The following is a 25,862-nucleotide window of genomic DNA, read 5'->3' on the forward strand; positions in this document are numbered from 1 at the left end:
AGTGGGAGGGAGGAGAGGACGAGGGGGCGCTAGTGTTTGTCGTGACACTATTATAAACACACTTTACATTTGACGGAGGGGATATCCAAAGGGTAGAGTTGGTATCAAAGAAATGAAGGGAAATGAAAAAGAACAGTGAATCACAAATGGTCAGTCTGCTGTAAGTTAAAGGACACTAGTGGGAATATTTAAGGACTGAAAGGTACTGTGAAAGGAGAAGTGTAAGGCTTCTGTGGAAAAGAGGGGGAGGACCTGACCACATTTATATTATTGTGAAGGAAGATTTCCTACAGTATAAAGCCCACTGAACTAGTCAACACTGATCACCTGATCATGACCTATATTTACATTAACACAATTATAAATCTAAATGTATCTGAATATCTGAAATGTATTCACATCTATTGTGTGCAATATAAAGGCTTTATATTGGATGCCACAGCCAAGTTTACACAACAAACTGTGTTTTGGCTTCATCTAGTAATATGACTTTTTAGTAAATCTCCATGTTACATGAAGTAAATACTTAATTGAAGGCTTCTCACCTTCAGGTTTCAACATTATACTTTACTTGCTTCTATATAGAGGGACAGTACCCTCTAGAGGCAGGAAAGCATCATTGCACACATAGTCAACCGGCAACATGCCAGGTGTATAAAAGTTTTTGAAAGAGGTATTTTTGTATCCAGCAGTAAGCTTTTCTGTGAACACTACATTTTGAACCTTGCAACTTAATGTCCATTGTTCCTCTTTATACCTTTTCACTCCTTTATTATACTAGTTCTTCAAGCGTTACTAACCAATGATTTATTTCTATCCTCTATTGTATGTATAACCTTGGGGTGGGAGGTGAGGTGGTGAAGGTGGTCATTCTCATTTTGGGGGTGAGCTCGGAGGGGTTGGTGTGTTCGTAGGAGTGCTGCACGATCAGGGCACAAGGAATGTCGCAGCATGCCGGGGGCTGGTAGTGGGTGGAGGGGGCATGGGTGTGGCCCATGCTGGGGTTCTGGTTCAGGGTTTGAGCGCCCAGGGCATGAGGGCGCTCATTTGTGGTGTGAGGGCAAGGATCAGCAGCTTGCCTGGCAGATGGGCCATCTGCCTGCTCCTGGTGTTAGTTTGTGAGGTGCATGTGTGTGTGTGTGTGTGTGTGTGTGTGTGTGTGTGTGTGTGTGTGTGTGTGTGTGTGTGTGTGTGTAAAAAGGACAGGAGGAAAGAGACAGAGTTATGGGAGAGAGATATGGAGTAATTTGTATACATGTGTTTGTGTGCATGCAAGTTGAGTGGGAAGTTTAAAACCCCACAAAATAAAGAAGCCAAACAGAGACACAGGTAGACAATCAGCAGCCGGGCGGAGACAGAGAAGGGATGAGTGACAGACAAGATCAGGCAGATGAAAGGATTTTAAGGTTGAGGAGAGAGAGAAGTCAATTGGAGAGACAAACGGGTGGGGGGTGAGCGAGAAGAGAGACACGGCAGTCAGTCAGCACACACAGTTAAGCAGGTCGTCTGTGTCGTGTCCTCAGAGAGACATTCACACAGTGGTTATATACCTGGAAAGGGGAGATGTTTAAATGGCATTTTGAATTGTTCTCCCCCTCTCTCTCTCCCCCTCGCCCGCTACACCCCTCAACACAGAGTACTTATCTATAAAAACAAAACAAAAACAAATATGAGAGCTTTGAGCCACAGTGACACAGATCATTGTGTAGAGTTAGAACGAGGAGGCCGGCAACTTTCATCCAGACCCCAAAGAGAAGAGGTCAGCTGTTTTAGTTGTACCAACGATGATGATGATGATACACAAGGAAGTGCCTGCTCTACTCGTGCTAAATCTACTTGGATTATATGAAAAATCAGACATGGTCAAAACCACAGACATAATCGTTATGGAAGAGTTCTGACAATGGCAATATGCAGTATAATGGTTACAGGTTTGAACTTTTAGAGATGCGGTTGAATCCAATGACAGAACTCTTTCATATAAACCTCTCATAGAACATATATATATATAGGCCTGAAAGGGTAAAGCAATACAGCTGTCCTGTTATGAATGAAATGGGTCTTAGACACTCATTTGGAAAACATTTGTCAAAGGAATCAAGAATCAAGAGGTCCAAATTTAGACAAGCTTCCAAAGCAGCATACATATACAGTCCTATCATTATGTTTTTGTAGATGGGGTATATCCAGGAAGTAGTTATTGTAGTTCACTAATACATTGAACTCATAAGTGAACTATCAAACATCCCAAGATCGCAGGGCTGCCTTGGAGACTGTTAGACAGTTCTCCCTCCACCCTTTATTTTGTATGCATATCCTTGTGAAATGTGCACATGATACAGCAGAGGTGACCCACAGGAGTCAACTCTGTGGAAATGTGTTTATTTGTGTTTATGAATGTATATCTCATTAACAATTCTATCGGCATATATTGAGATGCAGCCTCACAAATAGCAATGTCAGCCGTTCCACAACACATAGCACAGACACAAACACTGACATATAGCTCACAGTCAAAAGCAGTTACCACAGCATTACACAATGATTGTAAAGGCATGAAGAGACATTATGTATGTTTTAATATGCAGAAGAAACACAGAGAAACAACACTTACAGATTAGATGTATTATAGCTTGAATCGTGGATTGTGGGTTTTCATGTATAAAGTAAAGCATGGGTGTATGTGTGTGGCATGAGGGGATGGTGTCTTTGGCCTTACTATCAGATGGATGGATGTAGAAATTATGTATGGCTGTGTGGACTGATTGCTTCCATCTAAAGACGTGTATATGTCACTGAAAGAATGAGCTGGAAACCACCCTTTTAAACATGTTTAAAACACGCTGAACAAATGTATATATTGCATTAATGGGGTTCTTGGTATGTTATATCTGACACAAATCTGTTCATTATATTGACACAAGCCTGACATGTAGCAAGAGGAGAGGTAAAAGCGAAGCAATGTATGCATGCATGGGAGAGAGCATGCTCATTGGTGTGATTGTGTGTTGCAGTATGAGTGGCCAATCTGTTTTTCATCTTCAAGGGAGACAAATTAGGATGAGTCTGTTATTTGGTAATTAGAAGTGATTAGCATTCTCAGTGTACTTTTGAATACATTATTCAGAGGTTTTATTCAATGAGCATCTGTGATAGGCAAGACCCAACTGATAATCATAATGACATAACTGCACTCATAGTGCATCAATCCTTTTTACATTTAGTGCACTTGCTCATTTGCAATTAAGCCAATCTAAGAGATAGATTACAGAGTATCCAAGTTAATTAAACATTATTTAGTATTCTATGTAGCAACATGGTTTTTAGTGATTTCCACAATCACCATGATGGTTTAAAAGACATACTGTCAGTCTGCCCTAACACATACAATAATAGTTGAGGAAACCATGCAAATCCCTATGTGGCAGATATTAGCCTGAATTACACAGCAAGTCTATAATATGTCTATCTGGGCCCAGTACGTCACTGCATTGGACTCCTCAAGCCAAGTCTCCATGACTAATTCATACTCCTGGTGCCAATGTCTGTTGATAAGCCCACATATAAAGAATGGGTCACCAGACTTCCTACTTTATGTGAAGCTTGCAAAATGCGCAAGGGGTGTTAGCATCCACTGTGACAGCAAGACAGAGGCCAACGAGTTCTTCATTTAAACTTACAGAGAGTGAGGTGTCTGGTGGAGTTAATTACAAGCTTTATGGTTTGCTTCACTTTATTAATTCAACTTTAAGAAGTTGGATGACATTAAACACACTAGACTTACTCCACTGGCCATGACTAAGGCCAAATTGCATGAAGAGGCAGAGTTTTCCCCAGTCGATAAAATGCAACATATGCAATTTATATAATTAGCTGCTTTGAAGTTGACTTAAATGTGTCTTCTTCCCTCCACTGAGTAGGGACATGCTGCAGTGGACCCAGCTTGACTCCCTCCTTTTCTGTCCTCAGAAACCTTCTCTGCAGCTGGTTGCCCATTTGGAAACATCCTGCACAGATGGTGATTTGAGATCTGAGTATGGTATTCCCACCGTTTTTACATATACTGTGACAGGTTAACTTGAACAAGAAATTAGAAATAATAAGTCAGCCAAATTAAATACTTTTATTGGAGTATGCTTGAAACAAACTCATTTGTAAGATATGTTGTCTTACCACATCTGAAGGCAAAATTGTTCATCTTTGTCCCAAGCACCCACACCCTTTCTCACTGCCATAGAGGTAAAGTATCCCTGCAATTTATGTTGTTGCACCCATTTGTACAACAACCATTGATATCAGTAGTTGTTCAGAATAAAAAGAGAACTTAACAGAGCAGTTTAGATCCTGCCTACTTCCTCTCCCCCACACATCAGGCCACTGGCTGATTGAAGTGGCTGTGATGGTCAGAATGTTGATTCAAAAAGTTATAAAAAATGTTTGCTAGTCCCCGGTGGGAAAGGAGTGACAGCGGGGGTTTCAGATGCTGTTTGATGATCTGACAAGCACTCTGTTTGAAGTGTATTGATCCCCTTCAGGTTCAGTGGTTACGGTGAGCAAACCTTGAGCTAAACTAATGGCAATCAATAGGTCAACGCTTTGATAGGGTGACGGATAAATGTCAGGGTTCAACTATCAATAACAATCATGGCTGACTGAGCCAACTTCATCTTCACCATGGAAGCACTGACAGGGCTTTTCTAATGATGCTCTTTGAACGTAATTTAGATATCCCATTTCCTCGCTCGCACTATAATCCCAATGTTTTATTTTGATTTGCATTAAAAACTATTTGACTCCTTCCTTTAAGCATAAAAAGCAATATATGCAAACTATACATCTCTCAAATTCTGGCTGAATGCAAGAATAATATTATAAATATTTACTGGAAATTAAAAATTCCCCTTTTTCCCAGTTATAATGCATATACATAAGAGGTGCACCTTATCATCCATACGTGACTTCTTCATCTATGAATGTGATTTCCATATGCGAGTTATTGCACGGTGCGTTGATATGCAAAACTTAGAAAATCTACAAAGAGAATTAAAGACTATCAGCGTTTAAATCCCTGCTGTCCCTCCTCTTCACTGCTGCGTCTCCACTCCTGCGCTCAGTCGGGGGCCGATTCCACTCGCTGCCTTCGGGGGCTAATGAAGATGGCGGGGGGGCGTGTGTGTTTGTGTGTGTTGCAGCTGAATCACACTGTGCCTAACATGACTTTGTGCTCAGCCAAAGGTTTGGTGTCTTTGTGGCTGCTCAGTTGTTGGACATGACCAGTGATCTAACGACAGATTAAAGCTGGTAGCTGAGCAGGGGGCCGGAGGAAGGGGGGCCTAAATAGTGTGTCTGTCGCTGCGTGCACTGAAGAAAAACATACTGTTGCCTGATCTAAATCAAAATTATATTGGCAGTCAGCTATGCGGCAACATTTTGGACTTTAGGAAAGGTTACAAACAATCCCACGTGGCCAAACTAGTTTAACAGACCCTGTTAGAGCCGGTATTTTGATTTGATAAGAAAGGCCACCTAATTGTGACGTCTGTAGTTAACGCACTATAAAAGGACTACAATTCCCATGGCGCCGGTGCTAAAGCCACAGTGATGGGCAACCTGTTGAGAGACGCCGTCGAGGAACAGTTTTTAAACGTACTTATCTTACCGTAACGTACCGTACTCTTACCGTACAAGTACCCTTTAAGTTATAAGCATTATTAAGACAGAAAGAATACCTAAGTTGTTTTGTTATTTTACTTTGAGTTTTGCCTATTTCTTTTGAATATTGTAAAGGCCTATTTTTCTTTGTTGCATGTGCAAAAGTTTGTTATTTTATTTTGAGCAAACACATCGCAACATCTTCTAAACCATCGGAGGCCAAGCAGCACTTCAAACTGTGAGTAATGTAAGGAAAGAGTTAGAACTGTCTGTTTAAGGCGTCTAGTGGCTTGATGGAAAAACAAGGAAGGAAGCCACGACAGACCCATTTCAGTTGAGATTGAGATTCAATTGATAACTGTGTTTCTTCTACAGGCGGATATCTGTTTTCCTCACCTACTTCTGTATCTCAGTATGGTGGGCGGTAGCATGCATAGCAATTATTAAATACATGCAACTTGGTTTACTAAAGTAATTAGAGGATTAAATCATGGCAGCAATATATAATGTAAGAAACCAAATTAAGTTTAAGCAGACCAAACAGCAGTCAACCTGCTGTTGAGCATGTGGCTCTATCCTCACTGCAGTTTGTAGCCAGTTTAACGGCACATCATGCCAGATGCATGGGGAACTTGCACATAACAAATTGACTCAGATAGATGAGTCTGCCTGCAGCTTTATAGCTCCTGCTTCTGTATTCACAAAAGTGCACGAATTCTCCTACAACATAGCACAGCTAGTCTTAGCCTCACTGATTCATTTCCAGAGGGGAAGAGGAAACAACTTGGAGTGTAACTAAAATTACACAATTAAATAAATCAATGTATACCACAGCCCAAGGCACATTTAATAAATACAAAAAATGATTTTTCACTGTTTAAAAGTTGCAAGCAATTGCACGTCTTGTATTGGACTGCAGTAAGTAAACAAAGCTGTGCGAAACGTACAGGCTCTTAGTCAGAGAAGACTGTGACACTCCAGTGATTACATCTGGTGACACACACTCACAAACTACTTATTTTCCTGCTACGAAAATCCATTTTCAATTTTATTTGTAGTGTTTTTCTGTATTTTACGTCAAAGGAGGTCACCCCAACCCCACATCACATCCATGACGACTTGTGAGTGAAGATGTCTCCAAAAGCGAGAAACTGTAGTGATGTAAAATTGAATAATGTGTGTTTGTACGACACATTTTCAACACATAGCTGCTCAGTTAATAATGTGGTTTGATTGTTTTCTCATTCAATTATATGTTTATGGAGTTGTCATGTTTAAACTCTCCCTCTATATTTGCAGATCATTCTTTTATAATTAAAGTAACCTCATCTGACACTAAATCACTCCCGCTATAGCAACAATTTTCATTTTCATCATTTTCTCCTCTTTTCTAATTATCTTTAGTGGAACTTTAAATTAGCATGACACCACCGATTAAGGAGATGGGCCAGGCTTCTCTTATTTGTGTCTGAGAGATGTTCACTCAAGCCTGATTTCCACTGCATGGTTCAGCTCCACTCAACTCTAATCAACTCAGCATGCTTTTGTTACCAGGTTGTTCTCTCTATCTCTTCTCCACGGCTAATAGCTAATGTGCTGTAATGGTCATCTTTTCCCGTCCTTTACAGCCCATTTTGGTAACTGTAGGCAACATTAGCAATATAATACAGAACACCATTCAAACAGCTCATTTCTAAATGACCGTGATTTGATTTAGTCTGTAAGGAATGGGAGTTGAATGAAAGCTAAGGAAACCATGCAACATTAATTCCGGAAAGTCATTATTCATAAGTTAACCTTAACCTGCTTTTATCAAATGGCTTCCTCAGAGGGGAAAAAGCAATTGTTTAAAGCTGAAGTAATTTACCTGATGGCAAAAACATTTGCCGCTTAAATTAATCTGTGCTGCTTCATGCCTCAGTGTAATTTGTTACCAACACATAAATAATTAACTCTGAACAAAAAGTGAAAATATTATGTCCCACACAATTACATTTCTTTCACTTCATCAGTGTCATGTTTTGCATACCAGATTTGCTACACTTTCCTGCAATTTCACAGTTTTGATTAAAGTTATTTACTTGAAAATGTTCTCCCTGTTGTGTTGTGGTAAACAAAGCAGTAGGCATGAGAGGTGACAATGTGGGTCGGCGTTGAAAGATGAATTAGAAGCTGATACAATTTCTGGTCAAATCCCTATGGGGATTAAACAGCTACCGAAATGTCAAGTTGCACCAATGGCTAGTCATATACTGAATTACAATCCATTATTAGAAATTCGACTACACATGCTGCCAATTGTTTTTTATTTGAATATTTCCCCTGTATTGTCTATGTAAGAGCAAACAAAGATAGCAAATGACAACAGACTGCAGGGTCTCTACCAGGGGAAGATGTTGCCAGCGTCACTTTGATTGCCTCAAATGATATTCCTGCTGAGCTGATCAAACGCCTAGAGGCTGATTGGATATTTCACAGGGCGCCACTGCTAATTCACAAGGTGGAGTGTTGCCACTATTTTGAACAGAACGCCTGTATAAATATCCATATTTAAATCTGTGTGTCAGTGTTTTTGACTCTGCCTTGGTCAAGGTACGCAGCAGCATTCAAACAGGCCCTCCGGTTGTTTTTGTATTCAGCTTTTTTAACGTTGCCAGTGTCATCTTTTCTGAAAAACATTTACTTTTCACGACAAATATGGTTGATTACCCTGTTGACAATGACACATTTATCTCATTTTAAATTAATAGACACCAACCAAATAGCATCAATCATATCATTCTTAAAAAGAGGTGAGAGTATGCAGCAGTGGAATACAGACTACATAATAGGGTCAAAAGAGAACATACTTACAGGATTCAATACACATTGAGGATTTGGACTGCATCATTTTCAGGGTTAGAATTTTTTACAATAGAACGGAATATTTGAAGTCAACGTAAAGACATATATCTATATATATAGTAATATATAGTATAATAGTTATACTATAATATATATACAGTATATATTGTATATCTGTATCATGGATATGTCAACCAGGGCCTGTATTCTTACATCATATTGAGCGTTAAACACTACTTTTGGCAGCATGAATGTGAGTACTTACATCAAGGATGTTAGAAGGACATGAGTGAAAAAGGAACACCATCTTCAGATAAGTTAGCCTTTGGCAGAGGATGTCTCTTTGGCTAATCAGTAAGATCATTTGATGGCAACTTTACCCATCAGAATTAATAGAAAAATTATGCTGTCAAGCTGACAGTCCTATCATGATCAGTATTGTGGGTAGGAAGGAGAAATGGATACAAAGTTCTCATGGCTTCTAAAAACATTGAAGTCCTATTGGATCTTTCCTTCCACTCCTACATACGCAGCAATTTATATACACAGGTCTACGCATAAGATCAATGGCGGTTATATCACTGCAGATCTAATATAGCACCTTCAGGATTATTTTTGACGGAGAGGGAAAAACCTAGCAACAAATGCAGCTCCAGCCTGTGCTTTCAGCATGGTGTTGCTGATGTAGCCTGCGTGCAAATGTAGCTTAGGGAAGTGACATTGTAAACATGAGAGGTTTTCTAAGGTTCAGCGTCACATGTCCTTCACAAGGCAGACTTTACTCCTATCTCCCTTTCTCATGCACCTTGGCTGATAAATGTACTTTTTTTTCAACTTAGCATCCCTCGCGACAGAGTCTAGACTCTTTATTAAGTCATTTACACCCTTCTCTTTGCACCTTAAGGCCTGAAACTAAACCCCTCATCCATGCAATCATTATCATCACTCTTACTTTTTATCCCTCCTTTCCCCTTTTTCTACCAATTATACTGCTTCTTCTCCCTTTTAAAACATAAGACCCGGGTTGTATTATAGGCCCTATACCTCTCATGGTACCATTGTTCCTACTTTCAGTCACCCATCCACCCCCCTACCTCCTTGGAGGGGACCCTGGATCCCTTCCTCCGTGACCACCAGCTTTCCACCATGGCAATGAGGCAGGAGAGCACCACGCCGGCTGCCAGGACGCAGAACACCCCCGCAAAGCTGTGGATGTCCAGAGCGTTCCCCTGTTGTCGTGTCTGGATTGAACTGTAGAGATCACAGGGGCTGTCCCTGGGCCACCACTTGAGTTTCAGTATATCCATGTCACCGTTCTGCTGGAGCTCCAAGACTCTAGGATATGGGCGAGAGAAACAGCCATGTAAGCATAGATCAATGTACAGGACAAGCACATTCTGACAAGGAACAATACATGAATGAATTTGTAGTTGCATGAATGCAACAAGCCAGACACGCTGCCAAGAGTACTGATCGTTAGTGTGTATTATCATTTATGGTTTCTGAATGAATATAGATTCAAAACGATCATGGAGGATGTAAAGCATTTCCCCACGTCAACTGCACAAAACCTGACAACACTGCAGAGTTCACTGCAGATGCTATAGCTCTTCTTGTCCATTTGAGGGCAGTGTTTGCCAGTTAAAATCCCCTCTGATCCCTGACAACCATATTGGGCTGTCAAACTCATTATGGCTAACATTAATATGTTTTGCAGCACAGCGCGAGTACACTGCCACAATGTCATTATGCAGCCTAGCTTTAGTCCCAGGATTGATGGCTTCAGAGAGGATACAGCTCAGAGGTTGATGGGATCCCTCTGTTAGCCTTCAGCTTATTATTTAACTGGGTCGTTCATTTTGGTTTGGAGGAGAACTGCCGACACACAGACAGACAGGCGTACAGAGGCTCTTTTAGCATCCGGATGGATATTTAACAGGCGATCTGATGAGAGAAGGGCATTGGGAAAGGAAAGACAAAAAGGAAAAAGGCAATGTGGGAATGTGTGCGTTCACATAGCTATGCCTCCCACACAAGCAGATACAGACTAACGCAGACAAGATACAGGTGCAAATAATCCCTCATAGATAAAACTAAGCCATGACAACGATTGAAACCAACAGGGTAGATAGGAGATACATATTCACAAATGAACAGTTCCATACTAGACTGCATGCACTTAAGCCAAATTCACACAAGTTTATATAGAGACAGATGTTTGCAATTATCTTCCCAACTTCCTGGGGGCAGAACCTTCTCACAATTCCAGTGACAACATGCTGACATAAATGACAATGCCCATCTCTCATCTTCATTTTACTTCATGCGGAATACAGAATACGCACTGAAAACAATCAAGAAATGCAAATGAGGTCTGCAGACAGTTTACGTAATTAATTGTATCCACAACATCCAGAAAAGCATAGCTAATTTTAATTTCAATCAGATAAACAGGCTCAACAGAACATTGCTCCATAGCCCAGTCTCTGTCATTTCGGAACACTTTTCTCTCTTTAATCACTTCCTGGGCTTTACAGAGTTGCAGAGACTGGACAACTACGTCGTTTCAATCCTGGTTGCGGTTGTAATTGATAGGACAGAATAAAGGAGAAAGAGGAGGATACAACTGTAAAGGGCTGTAAAGAAGAAGAAAAGAGAGGAGCAGAGAAGAGATCAGAAGAGAAACAGACAATAAGAAAATGAAAAACTAATTTCAACAGAAAATCCAACAGCAGTCATTATAATACGAGATCATGTCCACCAACTGCCAGCTTGATTGTAGGACTGTTTGGCTCGGATCAGTGCAGATTAGTGTCAAGATTAGATAAGAATTTGTGTAGATGATATGCAACATTGACTGAAAACAAATGAAATAAAAAATGATCTGCAATAGTGTTCAGTATAGTGACAGCACTGGCCTAGTTGTATGCCCTGGTTATTACTCGACTGGCACAAAAAAGAGGTAGTCAGTGAAGAAATCCCTCATCTCACATCAATCCTGCATCTTTTCAGTAGTGCATTTGGGCCCTGCTCCTATTCTTCAAAACATGTTACCAAGTTACTTTTCGATATATTATACTGCATATACTGCATATACTGCATATACTGCATATACTGCAACACCAAACCTCAAGTTGCTTTACCTCTGAGTGCTGCGGTAGATTGTTTATCACTGAAAGAGCCAAAACAGCTCACTGTTGCATGCACGGCGCACCGCTGATATTCAAGTTGACATCAGCAGCAGCGTTTAATCAAAATTCAAACAGAATCCTTACAAGTTTTTTTCCAAGCCAATGACAAGAATCACATCAAAACGACTGTTTATGAAAGTTAAAACAGGATTTTTCCAAGAGAAGTGATGTGCCTTTCATACAGTACTGACCTTTTTATCTGTCACTTTGACGACAGATGCTTCACACACACACACACAAACAAGCCTGCACTCTGACAGATGGCTTCGGAGAAAGAACAAATGCACACAGGCTAATGAGACGGAATAAGAGCGATCCCACCTATAAAAGAAGCCAGGCACTGTTTTGTTAAAATATGTCATCATTTCTTGCTTGGAATTCTGCCAACTTCTGAAGATTGCTTGTCTGTGTTGATTTGTGTTTTTACTGTATGTCTGTCTTTCGATGGAGGCATGCTTTATGTTTGAAGCTGCCGTCTGTTATCACTACTCATCAGTTGACGGTTCTTATGTTTCACAAATGTCATGTCTGGTTTTAGTGGGGCACTTAAGCAGTGGAAATAAGTGGCACTTTCTTGTTTCATCTACTTTAAAATCTGTGAACATAATGACTATAGACAGTAAACGCCTTTGTGACAAAATTCTAAAAAAGGGGTTGACCTTTGATCGCAAATAAATAAACAGTGGAAAAGAAAATTTACATTTCTTTCCTTGCAGGGAGAAATAGTGATACAAACTGAATGTTACTCTCAAAAATCCTATCGTAAACCCGATTAATTATAATACGATTTTGCTGTGTGTCAAAGTAAATAGCTGAATATAAATGTTCAAGTTATACTTTGATTTTCATATTAATTCAAAGACTCAGTAAATGCCAACATTTCCTACCGTAATCCAATAGACAAACAAATCGACAAAAAATAACTAAAAGGCTTCTCCACAACTTGATAAAAGATCTATCAGATCAAGACAGGAAGATCAAGGAATTATTAGTGTGTGACTGAGCTATGTGTAACTTTGAGGGAGGACATAGCCGAACAGATTTGAGATTCAGGACAGAGTGCTTTCTCTCTCCCCTCTGTTACGACCCTGTCTGCCCATAGAGCTCATCATCTATCATTCTGCACTAATTGGCCTATCAGAATTATGCAAAAGCTGCTTCCCCAAAGGGCCCTTGAATCCAATTCTTACGCTGACATGGACTCACAAGAACGCAAACATACATAAAGTACACAAATAATACATTTTCATTTCACTTTTATCTCGTTGAGGTTCAGATGGCTGTGTCCTGCCAGCAGTTAGGCAAAAAGACCCTGACTGAACTCTACCAACTCATTTATAATACTTGCAGGAAAGAGGATAGAAATGATGATGATGATGATGCTGGTAATATTATGTGAAACCCGCTGTTTTCCTCACACCAAAATAAAGCGTGTCTGAGATTGGACAGATGGTGCAAGCCAAACGTGAAGTGGAAGATGTTAAAATGCTACACTACAGGGCCCTCTTATTTAAGAAGGCAATCCAGACTTAATATCTTATACATGGAATACGAGATGTCAGAGTAATTACAGTTTGAATGCTTACACTTATCTGTTGAGTGTTTGGTCATTTATCGTAACAGTGTTGAGAATGGCTCGGTGCATGTAGAAAAAGTTACCTAACTTACCATAGTTAGTTAGCTAAGAAGAGATCACTTTTCACTCTTGGCAGCTACTATGCAATGAGTACTTCAACTTTGTGAGGAAAAGTGAGAATGGTGATTTTACCACTGCTTTTATTAATCTGTATCCCATGGCTGACAGGCAAGATGAAAGGCCACTGTGAGTGTGACAAGAACATCGGTTGAGGCCCCGTTTACATGGAGACGGTTCGGGTTGTATCTGCTACTTTTTTCTATCGTAGAGACGGTTCGTTCACACGAGGCAGTAACGGAACCGCGGAAACGGACCCCTCAAACGATAACGGGTCCCAAGGTGGGTAGATCTGTAGACGGAACGCAATAAATAACAAAGAAGACCTTTGACCGGCACTTTTCTAATTTTGTCCGGAAGATTTTAACTTTAACGGACATGTTGACCGGCGAAAAAAACAGAAGGGCAACCATGGCAACCATGCTTGGGAGGTCTTCTTCGCTGCTTTTGGTTTATTTTGTGGCGGAACAGGCCCGGCATATGTACTACAGCGTCTCCAGCAGGTCGAGCGGTCTCGTGTGGACGGACACGTTTATTGAGCCGATTGCGTGTGAACGGAAGACTTTTTTCATATCGAATCCGGTTCATTTTCGTTTCCGTCTCCGTGTAAATTGGGCCTGAGTCTCATCGAAAGAAAACACATCCTTCTTTGAAAACACCAAATTGTTTGTGCTCACATAAGTGCAAACACACAGCCATCAAATGGAAAGCCTATAGCCACACAAAATATATTACAGTTCTAGATTTTTTTGTTCGAAACAATGACAAATGACATAATGAGAGCTAGCTAGGAGGAGCTAATTAAAGTGTGTGTGTCACGGTATTTATGTCCTTTTGAAAGAAACACAGAAACACAGAGTTTGATGGAGTTCATGATAAAGCACAGGAGAGGGAATCTGACTACTCATTTATTTCCCCCTAAGCAGTGTGCTTTTCCCTGCACAGACATCCCAAACATTTTTTTGCTTTCATTTTCAGTCTGAATATGTAGAATATAGAACTGAGGGGGTGTAAACTTAGATGTGTTTTTTCTTCCTTTTGGGTCTGGGAGTGTTTTTTGCTCAAGGCATCATCAGTCATCACACCGCTGCCTGGGGTATTGGGAAATAGATCACTTTAATCACTAAAATTAGCATCTAATTTAAATTATTGCAGTCTGAGTGTATGTTTATAGTATTACTGTCATGTCCTGCATTGTTAAACACATGAGTAGCCATATGTAACTGTATGTTATCTAATTAAATGCACCATTGTCACATTTATGAGAGGGCTTCAATTTCGGCTGATAGTGTGGGGAGTAAAGTGTGTGTGAAAAGTAATAAGAGAACAGAGTAATTTGAGTGTCTACCGAGCTGTTACAGCCTTTTTACATGTGTATTCATATGCAGCAGGACTGTTATGTGTCAAAACATATTATAAGCTTTGTATAGGTTTTAAGAATTTCACTCTGAAATAGCCATCGGAATAAAGCCAAAAGAGTGGCTTAGACCTTATGTTATTTTATGACTAGATGTATTGGGTTAGACTTTGTATCAGTTTCTTATTTGAGATGGTATGAATGGTAAAGCATGTCTGCATCTTCCAACAGCTTGGGAGCTATGAGCTGCATTAACACTGTGTGTGTAATGAGTTATCACCTTGCTTTAAGATCGTTGACTTTAACACTCCCACTGGCTGTTAAAGCAAATGAGCAAAGGTTGCCTGTGTGGTGGGAGGGGAGCTAACGGCTGTGTGCCTGTGTGTGTGTGTGTGTGTGTGTGTGTGTGTGTGTGTGTGTGTGTGTGTGTGCGTGTGTGTGTGCGTACGTGTGTGTGTGTGTGTGTGGGGTGTGTGTTTGGAGTGTGTGTGTGTGTGTGTGTGTGTGTGTGTGTGTGTGTGTGTGTGTGTGTGTGTGTGTATGTGTGTGCAATGTCTCTGCCTCCCCGTTCTCTCCGCAGTGGCCGTTACAGCGTTGACTAGATGTTGCCATGGCAACTTGTTGGCAGCAGCCTTGATGGTGGGATGATCACACATTATTAGTTGACTTAAGATGAAAAAAAAGAACACACAGTGATTTGGATAAAGGAGCAAGGGACACAAGAGTTGAAGAAAGGAAGTAAGGGCAAAAGGGAAAATATGAAAGATGAGAGATGCTGCAAATTCTGTCTGATTGCAGAACACATCCGTGGCAAATTATACTGAGATCACATACAAGGAAGCAGAGACAGACAGAAAGTGACTCACTGAGAAAAATGTAGGTTTAGCTGCGGATAATTACTGTGGACACATTAAATGTAGAAACATGACTTCACAAAATGGAAGGCCAAAAAGATATGAACAAACACAGCTCTTTCATTTGGTATCCTTCTTTCCTATAGAGAAACACGTTCATGTGCTCTTCTGTGTGTTTTAGACAAATGTTTTGCACATTTCCTAAGGACTGTTTACAGATTTAGACTTGTTATTACTTTACTTATAGACTGTAGTCTATGTTAAGGTTACAGTGAAGGCTGTGGTTTGGCATGTGTTTGTGATGCTTAAGATGGAAAGGGCTTAGGGAGTGCATTATGTTGCTCTGTGTCACAAGTAAAGACAGTGCAAACCTGTGAGCAGATGCACAAACATAGAAATCCACTCTCTTCACATGTAAGCTAAATTGGTGTCATTAAGTCACAAGAAAATTGTGTTTAGAGCAGAAAAGTAGCCTTTTGTTGTCATAACAAGGGAAATCTTGTTGCAATGTGATGTGTTTAACTATCTGAAGCGAAACATTTTTAATTCAGTATTTCGCCCTCAAATCTTTCATGTTTAAATACGAGTGTTCCCCGTCAACCCTCAAAAATAGGCATTTAGGAGTTCATTTGCCAGCAAAATCTATTTGTAACAGTTTTAATGAGCTGCCTCTAATGTTATAAATGATACCCCTACTGGAGTGAAAATGGACTGTTAAAAGACTTCACACCGTGCTGCTGCGATACAGCTGGGGAAAGGGGAGTGCATTTTCTAACTCAAATGGATGGCGAGGCCAAACTGAGAATAGAGGCTACAAAGTGAGTTTTGAAAGGCTGCTATCTCAGCACCTGGCAAACTGATCGTTGAGTCACTGGTATTGATCAACTGGGCTATCTACCCCCTCAAGATATATTATGGCTATTTTGTACTATAGGACAGTAAAAGTCTCACTTATTGCTCTTTTCAATGCACTGTAACTCCATGCATTGTGTTGATACTGCAGACTTCTCCGGCCCCCTCCATAAGACCTCTATAAATACAGGTTATGTCCCATGCTGCTCTTTGCCCATTATCAGGTTTTACTGCAGCTTTAGCCAGTTAAAATGCAGAGTGGTGGGGATTAGATGATCAAGAACAATGTGTAACAGTTCAGTGAATTTTAGAACTGGCTAGATAGACCTCGTAACTGTTTCTGTGAGAGGTGTCAAGGCGTGGTGTGTCATCGCACTTCAGTCTCAGGAGCATAGGAATATGTCTGCAGCTACAACTACAACAGTCTCACTCTTTCATTACAAATATTCCTCTCCTGTCACCAGTGCAGCAAACACAATTTAATGTTTCAGACGGTGAAAAGTGGATATTGTGATGGGGTGAGAGGTGGTGATAGAAGGGGAAAGAGATGTGAGTGAGTTGGAGAAAAGGAGAAGATAGAGATTTTAGTAAGAAAATGCGAGGGGGCTGTGGTTAATCTGGATGGATGGCTGACAACTCGTCAAATCATACAACAGAAGAAAGGAGAGAGCAGGTGAGAACAAAGGGGAGGCCAGATAGAATAAGAGAGATGGTAAGAGATTTGAAGAAGTAAAGAAGAAAAAACGAATGATGACATGAGTGAACAGAGGAAGGGTGTCACATGAAATGAGCAGACAGGGATGACTGTAGATGAGAGACGGAGGTGTTATGCTCAAATTAGTTTGTTTCTTTGAGATGGTTGTCGGCTGTCAGCTCCTTAAGATGAGAAGAACATTGGCTGCTTTGCTGGTTTTGCTGGTCAGCATGAGGGAAAATAATGTTCATATTATAGTCAAAAAAGTAGTTTTCCTGTAGTTCCTATGACTGCAGGGTCAGAACATTTTGATGTCAGAATTTCATTTTTTAAAAAGGAGGATTTATTTTGTGGAAACATGGGCACTAAAAAAAGTGCAGAACAAACATAGAGCAGGCGTTTGAAGGTGAACGATTGTGTGGCTGCAGGTATATCAATTTCTCCAGGTAGGTGAGAGTGTCATAGCGATTAGAGAGGCCAGCCTTCAACTAAAGAGCTAAGCTCGGGAACCCATGTCAGCCAACAACCCACTGAAGTGTCCTTAAATGCTGAATCACCTCAAGCTAAAGGTCTGCTGAAGCAGATTTTAACCTGCCTGTAGAGATGAGGAGGAATCAATAGAGCATCAGATTATTATAATTACATCATGTTCGGTTTCGCAATGTGACCTGCCTAAAGGAACGAGCCAAAACGGTCAAAATATCCAAAACATCAGGTGCAAACTGACCCTAGCTGCAGCTTTTACTTTATTTGTCCAAATAACATGACCAATTGTGCAAGCAGGAACGTGACTGAGTGTAATTCAGGAGCAAAGACACTCAGCAGCATCGACCCGGTCAGAGATGTGCACCTTCTTCTAATTATTCTCTCTATGTGTGTTTTAGTGTAAAAAGAAGCTGACCCCTAGCCATACATCAATACCGTGGAAGGTCTGTTTATTCAACCACAGACAGCAGGGGTTGCCTTGGACACAAGACATATTATTCTAGTACTGGTGGTGCATATTTGAGTTTGTTTTTGAGCAGGTTTATTGTGGAGCCAAATAATAAGAGTGAGCCATTGAGGTATCTCCATTGACCTTAGACTGGGTGTTTTAATTGCCTTATTTTAAAGCCAGATATAAGTGCTTGTATCCAGGTTGGATATTTGAAACTTTTTCCAAGATTTCCACTTTTCTTGACACATTTAACAGATGGGAGAACATATTGTTGAACCATGTCAGAAATCCATCAGAAAAGTATGTGGATTTTCTCAGTATACTATCTGTGACACTGACTGAGGTTTTTGAGAGCTGTGATGGGCTATAGAAAAAGGCTTGGCTCATGGGCTTAAGAGTTTTTTGTATACATACAACAATACAATAGTAATATAAGGAACTAAGATGTCATCAAGAGAGATTATTTAAACCAAGGTATGGCCCATATCCATATTTGTAGGTAGAATAATAAACAAAGTGTTGCTATATCGAAGTTTTAAGAATGGTGTAAGATTTTACCAATGAGTCTTCGGCCCCTCAAGTAAAGTTTGCAAAGCTTAATTGTTCAAATTAGCACACCCAGGGTTCAATGTCATACACTTTGTCAACAAAGTTTTCATTTAAGCACCATTAAGCCTCAGTGTGTGGGTGTACTAGAACAGATTATCAAGCTGAACAATGATAAACAACACGGAGAAGTCAAACAGTCATTAACCATCATTTGCACTTTGAGAGCTAAGGGAGAGACAGAAGGAGAGAGAGAGAGAGAGAGAGAGAGAGACATAGAGACAGGGAGAGAGAGAGACACAGAGAGAGAGACAGAGACAGAGAGACAGGGAGAGAGAGAGAGAGACAGAGACAGAGAGACAGGGAGAGAGAGAGAGACAGAGAGAGAGAGAGACACAGAGAGAGAGATAGAGAGAGAGAGACAGAGACAGAGAGACAGGGAGAGAGAGAGAGAGAGAGCGAGAGAGAGAGAGAGCCACATCCCCATCATTAATTGTGATTCATTAAGATTTAATGAATTTACTAAGTGTGTGGGCTGAGTTTTACTTTGATTGATTGGTAGGAGAGTGACAGCTTGTGAGAGCTTTGACAAAGACAGAGAGAAGACAGTGCTTAATATGTAAGACATGTTTAACAGTTTTTAGCAAGAAGACTTAACACTAAGAAAATGATCTTACCTGCTAATAAAATTAGATTAGATTTATAGAATTATAATTGTTTGTCCTCTGGAACAATGTCAGTGATTCAAAAATACTGATACTGTAGATGCAATAAAATTAGAGGGCTTCAGAGCCTCCAACCAGACTTGAACTCACTGTGAATGATTGTGTGTGTGTGTGTGTGTGTGTGTGTGTGTGTGTGTGTGTGTGTGTGTGTGTGTGTGTGTGTGTGTGTGTGTGTGTGTGTGTGTGTGTGTGTGTGTGTGTCTGGTGGAGCGACAGACGCCTTGCTTTTAAGTGTTGGCTTCTTTAGAAGGAGCCTTGATCAAGCATTATTTGGATTATGCAAGAAAGATCATGTTATTATGGTACTACCAAGAGCCTTGAAAAATTATGAGCAGACTTTTTCAAATAAAATAATCTTATAACATGAATAAATAAATAAAACTGGTTTTAAACCATTGTAGTGTTATTTAATAATTGGTGAATGGAACATTTAAGTTAGAAAGTAAATAATGACTGATCTTGTGGGAGATACCAGAGTCATACTTGACCTTGTTGATATAAAAACTCATCCACAAAATAAAATATTTTTATTTTGAAGTGTTACCATTGCCTCTGGCAGTCAGAGAGGATGAAATAGAATACTTTAAACAGAGCGGATTCAGGTAACAATAGATATTTTGTAGTGGCTACAAGGACAATTAGAGAGACTTTCTTGTAAGAACATTACATTACCTGTATTGACAGCTCTTGACAAGTAAAGCCAATTCCACCTACAGTAATACTATCAAAGTGGTCTTTCAATAATGCCTGAGACAGCTGTGACAGAGAGCTAACAGTGTGTGAGCAGGGATAACTCACCTTCTCTGCAGTCTCTGTTTACAAGCCTTCTGCTGGGACTAAAATACATGATTTACATGAGCGAAGGCGGCTTTAAAGCCATTTATATGTTTCCTTCAAATGGGGCAATTTGTTTTATGTCTATAATATACATTTCAAAAGAAGAACTCCACTACGATTTTTTCATTATATTTCATTTCAATGTTTGCAATAACCAAACTTCAGTCAGTTCATCAACAGTTTTTCTTAACGACTGCTGACAACTTTATTGTCATGAGTGCTTCTATGGTAAAACGTTGTCTGAATACTGAACGCATCACAATCAAACTGTTTTACGAGTGGTACACAGTTTACTTTGTATTTACTGGAACCCATAGCCCTTTAGTATCACTTATCACCATTAGTAGAGGATTACTTTTTATATTAGTCGCAAATTACTTTTACTGGTAGGATTTCAATAAATCGTCTTTGATAGGATATGAAATTCATGCAAGAAAAGTCTCGGATTGTAGAAGGAAAGGATGCATGGATTATTGGATTCAAGGCTAATATAAAGACAAGGGAGACACATTAGCTGGGTCACGGAGCAAATCAGCCCTTTTGACACTGTCACATTACTCACATGAAACCATAATCAACAATATAAAAATATTTAGCACGTCCTCTATGGAGATTTAACACAAATGTGTTCTCTTTATGAGAAATAATGAGTTTTCAGTTCAATTTCCTCACAGCTACAATATCCAGACTTGTTTGGTGTGCAATCAGAGCTAATAGCTGATATCTTTGCAGTGATTACTTTCATACAACCTATGTCAGAATAATTACAAGCCACAAACTAACAGGCTAATGTCATTCAAACGGAATGAAGCCAGCATCTGCTGCAAGCTAACCATAACAATATAACCCATAGTCTCATGTGGTGTGATATTTCTGTGATTGCTGCAATGACTTGTCGCTGTTGTGTATGTCATTTGGCTCCTCAAGCGTACCATACAGCACTGCCATGGTCCCCACAGAAATACAGGGTACCAGACCATCACTTTATTTTAGAAGCACTCAAATATCAGCCCTTAGGCAAATGATGAACACTGGCCTGCAGCCAGGTCATAAAAACAACATGAATGTTAGCTGGTGATGAATGTTATGTAAGTGGTGGGACCCTGGTAAAATGAATATGGCAGATGAGGCCCTTTTTGCTCACTGCATGTGTGCATAAATTGGAAAGAAATATTTTTTTATAATAAAAAGACTGACCTTGATATCTTACCAAAAAGCATGTTATATGATATAAACAGTTTTTCTGACATTTATCATCCACATTTATTTAATTTGATGCACTTTGTATACTGAAGGTCAAGATCGAAATACTGCAGTCCTGAACATAATATCACACACCTCATCTATCTTGCAATTGAATTGTAAAACGTAATTTTCTTCAGTATGCACGATAAATTGTCTGGCCTGCAGCTTATCTCCTTACACTGCAGCACCTCAAGATGTCCACCTGGTAAGGATTAAATCTTCCATTTTAAATGCTCACATCAATGCCTGAAGACGCTAACAGAAATAAATAATATATGCCTGGGAGAGAAGGCTTATTCTTTTTTCAAAATCTTGCCCCTTTGGCACTTCAAAACAACTTGTCAGTATAGCTGTCAGTTTCAATTAGTGGACGTGTTCTTTACACTACTGTTTTCTGACTCTGATCAATCTGCAAACTGTCTCCATCAATCACAGAACAGCAGCGCCAAAACACACAAACATGTACAAAGTAGCATTATATTTGTGTGTTACATTGCTGCTATTACAGTGCTGACAACTAGACACAAACAAATGCACACTCACTCACTCACTCACGCACGCACCGTGATGCAGTCTGGCAATGGCTTCAGTTCTTACAAAAACAAAAGGGTTGAAAACGATTAAGTTGTAGCAGTCTGTCTATTCCTCCCGTCATCGCCGTTCTCTATTTCTCAAAGTGTCAAAGCAAATTCATTGTTTTTCATCTCTGTTATTACCTCCAGGGACCTTTAGATAGTAAACACATCTTAAGTATTCAGAATGTACCCACCCACTGATAAACAAACACATAAAGCAAGTAATGAAGTTGCAGATTCACTGGATCTGGATCTTTATCAATTACTAGTGTAAATGAGTGATTATGCCAGTATTTGAGGGTCTTAAATATTGAAGTACAAATTATGACCATAAAGCAAATGTTGAAGGTTACGCTTTTTATGTACTTTAGTTCTTACATACATACTCAGCTGGGGCCAAGTATCTATATTTGCAGGGTACATTTTGAAGTATTCCACAAGGCTGAATTTAAAACAATGACAAGACATCCTAAATTCTGCCTGAATAAAAAAAAAAACAGCTTTGAGAAGAATCCAAACCAATGACAAACAACGTATTGTTGTGATAGACGAAAATAGAATTACATCCATCTGGAATATGTTCTTCTAAAAGCAAATACAGAAAAGCCTGAGGCTGCAGTCAATATATATGTTCCGTCATTTCATAGACAGACATGAAGGATTAGTTGAACAAATATAAGAGAAACACCTGAGAGAGTATACTGATAGGAGCTACAGTATCTTACTGAGACGGACTGTACTTGCACCTAAGAAGGTATCCTCAAAAAATACAAATGCTCCCTTTATAATCATAGGGTTGTTGCTATGGATAGAGATTATGATGGACTGTAACTCCATTAAAGGTATTGTATGGAAAAATATTAGAACCCATAGCATTTTTTTATTTAAATGGAGGTGCTATAGTTGTGTTGTAATCATTGCGTCTTGTGACTTGTCATGACCAAGCCACCAAAGATGATGAGTGAAACATTTGTCATCATGGCATCAGGGCATGGATCTCTAATACAATCCCTGTCTAACCCTTTTTCTACCTAATGAATCTGCATGACACAGAATGTTTGTGATTGTGCGTCAAATGATTGAAAAATCTCAGCAAATATAAACAAAACAATTGTATCTCGGTGATTATTTTTCTCTTGATAATTTCTGAGTCTGTTTTCGTTTGAACTATGGGAAACCAGTGGGAGTAAACAGTTTGAAAGTGTCTTCCCACGAGTGTGACATTTCCCCTGAAATAATAGGAGGGAATTGAAAACATGGCCTGTCAATTAATTGCTTGTTTATTTTAATAACAGCCATGATAGGCAATATTCTGAGGCGCAACGCTCCATCGGATGTGGAGTTATGAACACACAGGCGTACACACACACACACACAGACAGACACACACACACACACACACACACACACACACACACAGACAGACAGACAGACAGACAGACAGACAGACAGTTTACTTTTCTTGACAGAGGTAGTTGGACCAATCTGAGTCTTAGATGCAATGATATAGACTGCCACTCCTATCACGATCGTAGTCACCACGTCTCCAATAGCTAATCCCGTTATTGTGCCCATGTCAAACTCCACGCAGTTGTCACAGGCTGGGCAAACACACAAACAGAAAAAAAAAAAGATAAATTGAAGAGTGATTACTGTCAAGAAATACTGCAAAAACACAGCTGAAGCAGCCATACAAGTAGAAAAGGGGACAGAAAACGTACAAAATGTGATGAAGTACTTACTCCGAAATTTCACATAGATTTTTGTTTCGTCACAGGCATACTCTCCGGTGTGCTGATCCTTGTATTCCAAAGTATTTCCTACTACGTGGTCTCTTTTTGTTAGATTAACGTTGGTACCACAGGAAATCTTAATCCCATCAGAGAGACTTTCGACTTTTATCTCACCGGCTGTTTAGGAAAAACTGATTTTAATATAATTTCACACATTATGATGCAACCTTATTTAAGTAGTTTTCTTATCTTCATTACAACTGACAGGGGCTGTGGGAGACATTTGGAAAAACACATGACGTAATTAACTTTAATGAAAAACTCTAAATAATAAAATTGTACTTTTTTAATCTAAAATCTAAATCTGAAAAGTTGCCTACCTGTCAGCGTGCAAAGCAGCAGCAAACATGCAGGTACAACTAAATGACTTTTCATTGTGTGTTCCTCTGAGTTCTGCTGATGACAAAAGGAAATAGTTAGATGTGAGTGAGAGAAAGCATGCAACAGATAACAGGAACTGCGCCATTTTCTGATCTCCATCATCCATTTTATTGTAACAAATAACTGATGATAAAAAACAACATATAGGGTGCTACCGCAAGAGATTATTTTTGTTAATCTATAATACAAATGTTGACTTGGCTTAAGTTAATATGACCCAACTACATTGTAAAATGTTTTCCCTATAACATGGACATAGCCTGAAATGAGTTGAAACATACATTATTAGAAATATTAGAAAGCAAATAAATACAGGACATTTGAAAAGAAAAGGTACAGACCTTGAAATAAAGTTGTGCCGTGTCCCTGCTGCCGAAGCATCCAGTTTCTGTCTGTCGAAGTGTGTGTGTGTGTGTGTGTGTGTGTGTGTGTGTGTGTGTGTGTGTGTGTGTGTGTGTAGGAAGTGAGTTTGATTGGTTTATTTTCCGTCTCAGACTTTGTTGACTTCTACATCTGTAGGACTCCATGTCTCTATGAGTTCCAGCATATGCCACAGCATACATTTACTCAAGTACTTCTACCAGGGTTGGAAATAAACAAGTAATGCTTAACCCACCAGCTTAAGAAATTAAGAAATATACATGATCTATTTTGTTTAGCAGGAGAAAAACAAAAAGTTAGTATTTATTCTACTCCACCAGAATTCAGAGGGAACATTGTCGTGTTTATATAATAAAAAATGTTTGACATCTGCAGTTACTAGTCAATTTACAAACTACAATTTTTATTTAGTTATAAAGATTTATTTGATCATAAAATGTATAATATAAAAGAATAAACTACTCAAAAAACAATATATGGCAAGCTTAAAAAAAGCTCAGAATTGACTAACTGCAACAAAAAACTGCTACCTATATATTATTGCACCAGTCTCAATAATCGTATAATATTATATAAAATGATCGGACATGAGATATTTATTAATCATTTTCTGTTATTTGCTTAGACTTACAGCCGTGTACTTGTGTCACTCAAGTAGTGCAAGACTTTTACTTTACAGCCTAACCTTTTACAGCAACTTTCAGTCAAAAATAATGACCTGAATATTGAATTCATTTCAATTCATTCATTTAAACCATTTTCTATGTTTGGGGAATTTGAAGTTATCACAATTATGGAAACTTGTGATTAATTAAAACATTTAAGCATCTTCTCAAAGTTGCTTCGACAATACATCCTGAGTGAGGAGAATAAAGTCACTACCGGCCATATATAAACTGAAATGACAGATCAGTAAACTCTGTTTGCTACTGGCTTTTGAAGGTTTGTGGAACAGCTGCATCTGGTAAAACCAAGATACAAACACAAACATGTGTGTTCAGATAAATATTTGAAATCCCTGTTTTTTGTCTGCATGAGACAGACTACGTTCCCTGTTCAGCACAGAAGAAGCAGCAGACAGAGCAAAGAGATGCTCCCACAACACAACGCTGCTTCCTGTCAGAAGCAAAGCCACAACAACCTGACCTAGAGCAAACACCTGGCGTGCACACACACACACACACGCACACACACACACACACACACACACACACACACCCACACACACACACACACACACACACACACAAACACACACACGCACAAACACACACACAAACACAAACACACACACAAACACAAACA

The 25,862-nt window shown here is 39.5% G+C and overlaps 1 protein-coding gene across 1 annotated transcript in view; it reads right to left on the minus strand.

Moving 5' to 3' along the window:
• Window positions 1-25,862, minus strand: part of LOC104958468 (glutamate receptor ionotropic, delta-2) — a 32,604-nt gene that overhangs the window by 4,517 nt on the left and 2,225 nt on the right. Inside the window, exon 3 of the mRNA XM_010786210.1 lies at window positions 9,591-9,831. Coding sequence (XP_010784512.1) covers window positions 9,591-9,831 — 241 coding nt within the window. The remainder of the gene's footprint in view (window positions 1-9,590; window positions 9,832-25,862) is intronic.

The sequence above is a fragment of the Notothenia coriiceps genome, unplaced genomic scaffold, assembly GCF_000735185.1.
Source record: "Notothenia coriiceps isolate Sejong01 unplaced genomic scaffold, NC01 NC01_scaffold00028800, whole genome shotgun sequence".
NCBI lineage: Eukaryota > Metazoa > Chordata > Actinopteri > Perciformes > Nototheniidae > Notothenia > Notothenia coriiceps.